Source organism: Helobdella robusta (assembly GCF_000326865.2).
Source record: "Helobdella robusta unplaced genomic scaffold HELROscaffold_71, whole genome shotgun sequence".
In the NCBI taxonomy this organism is placed as follows: domain Eukaryota; kingdom Metazoa; phylum Annelida; class Clitellata; order Rhynchobdellida; family Glossiphoniidae; genus Helobdella; species Helobdella robusta.
Window position 1 is genome coordinate 62,891 of NW_008705401.1, and position 9,611 is coordinate 72,501.

The 9,611-nt window shown below is 34.0% G+C and overlaps 1 protein-coding gene across 1 annotated transcript in view; it reads right to left on the bottom strand.

Moving 5' to 3' along the window:
* The window catches only part of HELRODRAFT_181416 (hypothetical protein), a gene marked incomplete at both ends in the record, with an annotated part of 45,073 nt that extends 41,544 nt beyond the window's left edge, over positions 1 to 3,529 (bottom strand). Inside the window, 3 exons of the mRNA XM_009031226.1 lie at positions 31 to 1,216; positions 1,945 to 2,168; positions 3,443 to 3,529. Coding sequence (XP_009029474.1) covers positions 31 to 1,216; positions 1,945 to 2,168; positions 3,443 to 3,529 — 1,497 coding nt within the window. The remainder of the gene's footprint in view (positions 1 to 30; positions 1,217 to 1,944; positions 2,169 to 3,442) is intronic.
* Between the last annotated feature and the right edge of the window lie 6,082 nt (positions 3,530 to 9,611).

A 9,611-nucleotide genomic window follows, 5' to 3' on the forward strand; every position in this document is an offset into this window, starting at 1 on the left:
GTGATGTTGTTGATGTTGGGTTAAATTTACCGAGACGTCGACTTTGAACGGTGACGATGAGACTTTGCACGGTTCGTATCCGTACGGACCGCCGGTCTTTTTGCTGTCCTTCTTATTTTTGTTGTTATTATTCTTTTTATTTACGCTGCTTTTGTTGATTATGACGTCATCGACCAATTTATCATTGCCTTGTCCGGTCAGCTGATTTTTGTATTTGAATAATGCGAGAGCTAATACCAGTAGCAGTACCGCAATACCGAACGCGATACCGAGAATTAAACCAATATTTATCGTCAGTTTTTCGAACGATCGGTTTACGCTCATGTTGTTGTTGTTGTTGTTGTTTATGTTGTTGTTGTTGTTTTGTTTGTACATCTCATATACGTTGCTAGTGCCGTTATGGTAATGTTGTTGTTGTTGTAGCTGTTGTTGTTGTTTTTGATGTTTTGGTTTTTTATGCTGAGCTGTGGTGTTAAGTTTTGATGATGATGATAGTTTCACGACCGCACCGTCATCATCATCATCGTCATCATGGCCGCCAGCACTTTCACTGATATCATCATCATCACCATTATTATCATTATTATCAGCATTTCCATCATCATCGTCGTCGTCGTCATCACCATTTTTAGTCACAGGTCTTTGAGTGGTGCTGCCTTTTGCAAGACCCCCTTTGTGCACCTTACCTTTATTCGCATTCTTTCTTTTGCCGACATCATCATCATCACCGCCCCTGATGTCATCATCATCATCATTATCATCATCATTTTTACCATCAACTCCCACATCGTTATCGTCATCATCACCTCCACCGTCATCATCGTCATCGTTACCAATATTATTATAAGTCTGAAGTTTGATGTTTGAAGATGACGATGACGACGATGGTGATGATGACGATTTTTTCTTGCCAGTTTTGTTCCTATCATCATCATCATCATCATTGTCGACGTCATTATCACGTGATGATGACTTCGAAAAACCGGAAGTTGAGTTGGCAGTAGCCGGGTCGGCTTCGAGGTCAGTGTCAATTTCGCCAGAGGCGAAATTGACGCAATCTTCGTCATCCGCTAAGGAACAGGGTGTGGTATCTATTTCCGGTGCATCGCCGGAAGTTGTGACGTCATCATTATTGTCGTTGTCGTTGCTGTTGTGTGGATGTCTTTGGCGGCTGGATGACGATGTTGTAGATGAAAATAGGGACTCCCGGATCTCGCTTTTGAAGTGAGGGATGATGTTATAATTAAATCATCATCGTCATCGTCGTCGTCATCATCAAGGTTATCATAATTATTAATATTCTCCTCATTATCATCATCTTCATCATTCTCATCATCAGCGTCATCATGATGGAAAAAAAACAACTTCTTTATCATCATTCTCATCGTCATCCTCATCTTCATCATCTTTTTCATCATTTTCATAATCATCATCATCATCATCTTCATCATCAGCGTCATCCGGATGGAAAAGAACAACTACATCATCATTATTATCGTCAAGGACATCACCACCATCCCCATCATCATTCTCATCATCCTCATCATCCTCATCATCATCTTCATCACCGTCATCTTTTGTAATAGTAACAAATACGTCATCATCACTGAAACACATTAAAACATTCATCAACATTTATTGCGGCCTCTCTAATTGCAATCGATCATTCATTCTTCCTTTCTTTCATCTTCGCCTTCATTATTATAATCATCATCATCATCGTCGTCGTCATCGTCATCATCACCATCATCATTGTCATCATCATCATCACCACCATTGTTATCATCATCATCATCGACGTCGTCGTCATCATCATTTTCATGCCTCTGTTTTTTCATCTCGGCATATTTGTCGAAATGTTGATGGTTATCGTATCATCATCATCTTCTTCTTCATCATCAATAAATATAATAATAATAACAATAATAACATCGTCATCATTACCTGCTGCTCATATCACGTGGTCTCGTTGTGGCCACCAGAATATCGTCCGTGCCCTTGACCTCTGGGCAGTCAAGGTCATTCGGGGTCAGACATGCAGAGGTGGTGGGTTGAGCTATTATTAGATCGTCTGCGGCTGACGTCGTCTGGTGTCTATCGCCGTTGTCGTTGTTGTTGGGTAGAAGTTTGTGGTGCTGCTGTGGTTGGTGTGGTCGCTTCAGATATTTCTGCGATCGAGTTTTTTTTTTTTTTTTAGGGGTTGGGTGGGGTTATATTGATTGGTTTTGTTAGGAGTTTGTTTTTGTGTGTGTGTCTGACGATGACAATGATAATAATAATAATGATAAATAATAATAATAATAATATCATAATAAATGATAATAATAATAAGAATAATGACGATGACGACGATGATAATGATAGCGACCTGTGAATTTCAAATTCATCCTAACCGTTTATCCATCTATCCATCTTGACATTGTGCCGGGACACGCTCCAAACTATTTTAATACCGCTATCACTGCTACTACTACTACTACTGCTGCTGCTACTACTACTACTGCTACTACTACTACTGCTGCTGCTACTACCACTACAAATACTACTACTACTACTACTATTCATATTACGCTACTATTACTACTACTGCTGCTGCAAAAACTGCTACTATTGCAACAGAAATGGTAGTTATAGTAAAAATCACGGTAGTAGTAGTAGTATTAGCAGCAGTAATAGTAGTAGCAGTAGTAGTAGCAGTAGTAGTAGAAGTAGTGGCAGCAGTAGTAGTAGCAGTTGTGGCAATTACTATGTGGTAACGATCACTCGATACGAGAAGAAATAATTAGGCGTTATAATTGGGGATGCATTTCATGCATCCGTAAATACAATCGTACGTTTGTATATTTGTTTGTATCTTCGATGTTTGTATGTATGTATGTTTATTTGTATTTTGGTTTTGTATGTTTAATTTTATGCATTATGTTTATGCGTGTGTGTATGTATGTATATATGCATTATGAAGGAATGAAGTATGAGCGTATATTCTATGTTTGTATGTATGTTTATTTGTATTTTGATTTTGTATGTTTAATTTTATGCATTATGTTTATGCGTGTGTGTATGTATGTATATATGCATTATGAAGGAATGAAGTATGAGCGTATATTAGTATGTAAATTTGTTTTTGTTCGAAGGTTTCTCTCTCTCTCTCTCTCTCTCTCTCTCTCTTTCTCTCTCTCTCTCTCTCTCTCTGCGTGGTCTATGCGTGCGTGTGTGTATGAATAAAAGTGTAGTGTTAGTTGCTGTAAGCAGTAAGAGTGCTACAAGAAAATATTTTTTAAAAATTTAATTCATTCATTCTCATCTTTCATCTCTCTCTCCCTCTCTCTTTTTTCTCTCTACTTTTCCCTCTCTCTTTCTTTTTTTTATCACGTACAAATTTTTCATCATTCTTTCTATATTATTATTTCATCTTAGTTGTTATTTAATGCAATCAACTCACCTGACCAGCTGAAATGTTGTTCAGAAACAATACTGCTGTCGTCACTAAGGACACTAAATATAAGCCGGAAGTTGAATGTGACGTCATTGTATACGTTTTGTTGTAGTTGTTGTTGTCGTGGTTGTTAGTGGTGCTGTTGTATATAATGTTGTTGTTGTTGTTTTTGTGGTTGTTGTTGTATACGCAGTTGTGAATGGTGGCATGCTGTTGATGTTGCTATTATTATTATTGTTATTGCTATTATTATTATTATTATTATTATGACTATTATTATTATTATTATTATTATTATTATTATGATTACTATTATTACTGCTTTTATATGTATGTATCTATGGGCATTTATTTATCTCCATATATGCTTTATCCATTGCAAAATGAAGTTTAGATGAAAAATTAAGTAATCATATTATTATATAAGGTAGTTATTAAAACTAACGTATTAATAATAATAACAATACGCACACACACATACACACACATATACACACACATACTGTATACTGTATGTATATATATGTATATAGTATTGTACGTATTCTACCGAATTGCTGGCATTAATCAATTTAATTAAGTTTGTCATTTCAATTATCCTTAATTGAATTTTCTCAAAAATGTTTTTTTTGAACATGTCTGAGTGAAAAACATTGCAGATGATAAAACCAATTGTGTCATGGATGGGACAAGTCTGAGCAAGGATTAAACATCCAGAGAAACAATATGGTTTGATGGTTTTTTTTAGTGTTGAAGAGATTGATGAAATGCACTGATGACTGGAGAATATAGTTATTTAAAATGCATGTTGAAAAGACGAACTTTTAGTTGATTAATGCCAACAATTCAGTAGAATTCATACAATACTGCATACAATATGGTCTACCACAAAAAACATATATATATATATATATATTTTATATATAAATATATATATACAAATGTCTAAAAAAACAAAAAAAATACAACTTATTAAAACGTTTCTCTAATGAGAAAAGACGGCAAGATGCATGTTTTTGTATGTCTTTGTGGAAAACCAGCCGTTCATATGCATGTATACATATATACAAACATACGTACATGCCTGCATACATACATACATACATACATACATGCGGCGCTTAACCAACAACGAAAACAAAGAAGTAATAAAAACTAGCATCGTAAATAGTGACAAAGAAGAATATGATGCTATCGATGAAGAAAAGGAGACCAAAGAAGATGACCAGCCAATTAAGAAACCTGACACCTAATTCGCATCAAAGTTCAATTTTACAACACCAAAGTTAATTTTTACAACGTCAAAGTTAATCTTGACAAAGTCAATATTTCCCTATATATACAGCAAGGAGCACTGACGATGATTCATTCGGAATCGAAATATGGCCTTATTTGCAGCATGAATTCGAAAAATAAGTTTATTTTGAATTTTAATAAACTAAACGTTCACCAAAAAAACTTTAGTGAGAAAAATCGAAAAAACGAACTACAAACATATTAACGCCAAACATTCGGTAGAATTTATAGAATATTGTAAAAATTATGGTCTATTACCAACATATATATATATATATATACATACATACATACATGCATGCATGCATACATACATACATACATACATACATACAAACGTACATACATACATACATACATACATACATACATACATACATAAATACATACATACATACATACATACATACATATATATATATATATATATATATATATATATATATACATACATACATGCATGCATACATACATACATACATATATATATATATATATACATACATACATGCATACATACATATATATATATATACATACATACATACATACATACATACATACATACATACATACATACATAAATACAGACATACATACACGGTAGGATGTATCATTTCCAGTTAGAGAGAGATATTGATGGATAGGGAGAGTGTTGGATTAAAGGTTGGTTGGTTTTTGTCGTTGAGGTTGTTGTTGTTACGATGCTGTTGTTGTTTATGTTGTTGTTGTTGATGTTGTTGTTGATATTGTTGTTGATGTTGTTGTTGATGTTGTTGCTGATGTTGTTGTTGATGTTGTTGTTGATGATGTTGCACAAGCAACAGCAACAACATCGACACACTTACGAAAACAGAATGAATATAACTCATAAATGGAAAACAAAGAACAATAACAGCAACAACAACAACAACAACATAAACAACAACCACAGCATAAACAACAACGACAGCTATGAAATGTAGGGTCACACACGCTGATTTTATCACTATAAGCGATAACGACGATGTTGAAAGCAACAGAGCCCACAAAAACAACAATAACAACAACCACAACAACAACAACAACAACCAAAACAACATCAACAACAACAACAACTTCTACTACCACTACTACATTACTACTACTTCTACTACTACCACTACTACTACTTCTACTACTACTACCACTACTACTACAATTACTACTACTACTACTTCTACTACTTCTACTACTACTACTACTACTATAATTTCTACTACTACTACCACAACTTTTACTACTACTACCACCACTACTACGTACAAACAAACACACACGCCTACAATCAAACATACAAACAAACATACAAACACACAGACACATACAAACAAACAGACGTACAAACATACACACACATACAAACAAACAGACATACAAACACACACACACACACACATACAAACAAACATATAGTCTTTCGTTAACGAGCTTCAAGTTGGTACGTAGACAGTCATAAAATTGCCATTGTTATAAAATTACAAAAATCCCGGCGCTAATACCGTTATTATTATTATTATTTTTACTAATACGACAACATATGAAAATTAAACAGCAGTAGTTAAACAATCAGTAATCGTAGTAGTAGTAGCAGTAGCAGCAGCAGCAGTAGTAACGTCAGGAGCGTCAGCAGAAGCACCAGCAGTTGTAGTAGTAGCAGTAGTAGTCATAGCGGTAGTAGCAGTAGTGGTAGTGACAGTAGCAGCAGTAGTAGTGCTAGGGTAGTAGCAGTAGTAGTAGCAGCAGTAGTAGTAGTAGCAGCGGCAGCAGTAGTAGTAGTAGTAGTAGTAGTAGTGGCGGTACAAAAGATTGTGCTGGTAATAGTTGTTTGCGGCTAAGCCCTGTTTCATTAAAAATCAAATCCCTCGGATCAAAGGGTGTGCTGGGGAAGGAACGACTGAGGGTACAGAAATGGATGAATGAATGAATAAATGGATGAATAGATGGATGAATGAGTGAATGGATGAATGAACGAATAAACGAAATAATGTTGGTTTGTTTTAATAGATTTATCATACTCACCAATAAATAGGTGGATAAATGAATGTAGAAATGAATAAGTGAATGAATGAAAGAAAAAAAGAAAGAATGAATAAATGAATGAATGAATGGATAAATGAATGAATGAATAAATGAATGAAAAATGGATGAATAGATTATGTATCAGCTATAAATTGATGAAGATAGAGATATTGTAGCAAAGATAAATTGATGAATCAATGAAGGCATCGGTCAACAAATGGTCGTATTGATAAATATGTTAGGAAATTATATAATTTATTTTTTTATTCATTTATCTATTCGGTCATTCGTTCGTTCGTTTGTTCGTTCGCTCGTTCGTTCATTCGTAAGTTCGTTCTTTCATTCGCTTGTTGGTTCATTTGTTATGTTCATTTGTTCATCTATTAATTCGTCCATTAATTTATTAGTTCATTCACGTGCTCACTCAATCATTCACACATATTTGAATGAATGAATGAATAAATGAATGAATGAATAAATGAATGAATGAACAAATGAATGAATGAATAAATGAATGAATGAACAAATGAATAAACAGACAAACGAAAAATGAATGACAGAACGATTGAATGAATAAAATATAAATGAATGAATGAATGAATGAATGTCGATAAAAAAAATTTCCATTTAGATGCGAAGTTGTTATTTTTTATTTAACGTTCCAAAACAACCAAACAAACATACAACCCCACACACACACACACACACAAGCACACACACACACAAACACAAACAAACACACCCATTGTCCTTAAATGTATATTTATAGAAAAAATATAATTGTAATAAACACATGTGCAATGGGTTTAATACATTTATTTAAAACTTTTTGGTTATATACAGTTTTATAACGGTAAAAATAGAAATATGTAAATATGTACACAAACACACACATACAAACACACACATACATATACACATGTACATACACAACACATACTTGAACACATACACACGCACACGTTCACACATTGATGCTGGTGTATGCTTACATATTTATACGCACACCTATTGCTTACATTCCTATTTTAAACGATGAAAAATTTTTAGATAAAGAAAGAGACACGGAAAAAGGAAAGTGACAGAGAGAGAAAGAGAGAATAAGAGAGGGAAAGAAAGAGAGGGGGGAAAGAGAAAGAGGAAAGAAAAAATGTATTCACTAAATTATTCATTTATAAAAAATCGAAATAAAAAGTCAAATGAAAAGTCGAAAAAATGTAAAAAAATTGAATGAGATTAGTTAGTGGATGAGCAAAATACGACGAACAAATGAACAAACAAACAAACGAACGAACGAACAAACAAATGAAAAAACAAACGAAAGAATGAAAGAAGATATGAGTGGATGAATAAAATATGATGACGTAACAATCGCTCTTATCCGGGCGCAACATACACATGGTCGCCCTTATTGAATGCCGCTTTTCCATTTTTTTCACAGTTTATGTATACACACGCGCGCACACACACGCACACACACACACACATACTTACAGATACAAAAACACACACACGTTAATATACACATATATCCACAACACACACATACATACTTATACATACAAACACACAGACGTAAATACACACATATATCCACACACGCACACACACAGACAAACATACATATATGCTCACGCCCGCACACACACATACATACATACTCAGGCCAATTATCTACATTCACGCAGGGACCCTAGGAATATTTAAAGTCGTATATCTTACTTATTTATTTCTTTCTCTCTCTCTCCCTCTCTCTCTTTTATTCTTTCTTTTTTTTCTAAGTCTATCTCTATCTTTTCCGTCACTCTCTTTCTCTCTCTCTCTCTTCCTTTCTCTCTTTCTCTCTTTCTCTCTCTCTTTTTTCTCTCCATGGTTTTTTGTGCCTTTTCTTCTTTTCCTCTTTTTCCTCTTAATTTTTTTTTCATTTTTTTATGATTCTTACTTTCTATCTTTCTCTCTCTCTCTCTTTCTCTCTTTGTATGTATGTATGTCTGTCTGTCTTTCTCTCTCTCTTTCTCTGCGTCTTTTTTTGTGTCTGTTTGTTTGTATTTTTATTTTACGTCAACTAATTTTCAAAATTTCAATTATCTTTGTTTATTCAAATTTGAAGTCTTTTTTTTCTCCTTCCTTATTCAGTTTCCTTTTTGTCTTAATTTATTTTTCAATTCATTCATCTGTTCATTCTTTTATTTATTTTCTGAGTCATTTATTCGTTCGTTCGTTCATTCATTCGTTCGCCAATTTCTACAATCCATCGTTCATCACGCCATTCATTTTCTTATTGATCTATTACGACTCATTATTTATCTATCCACACATTGGTTTTTTTCATTCACTAATTCCTGATTTTTTTAATTCATTCATTCACTTTTTTCATTCATTCGTTCGTTCGTTCATTCATTCCTTCAGTCATCCATTAACTTTTTGTTTCGTCAGATAGATAAGTAAATTAAAATTTATTTTACTAGTTTATTCCCTCTCTCTCTCTCTCTCCTCTCTCTCTCTCTCTCTCTCTCTCTTTCTCTCTCTGCCTTTCTTTTTATATTTATACTCTCTCACCTTTTTTTTTGTTTCCTTCCTACCTTCTTCTTCTTCTCTCTCTTCCTCTCTCTCTCCCTCTCTCTTCATCGTCATCTTTTGTTAAGACGGCGGTTTGTTTACGTTTTACGATCGTTGAGGAATTTGTGAGCACGCTGCTGCTGCTGCTGCTGATGATGATGATGAAGATGATGATGATGATGAAGATGATGATGATGATGAAGATGATGACGATGATGATCATGATGAAGATGATGATCATGATAGTGATGACGACGACGACGATATATCTACTTATATA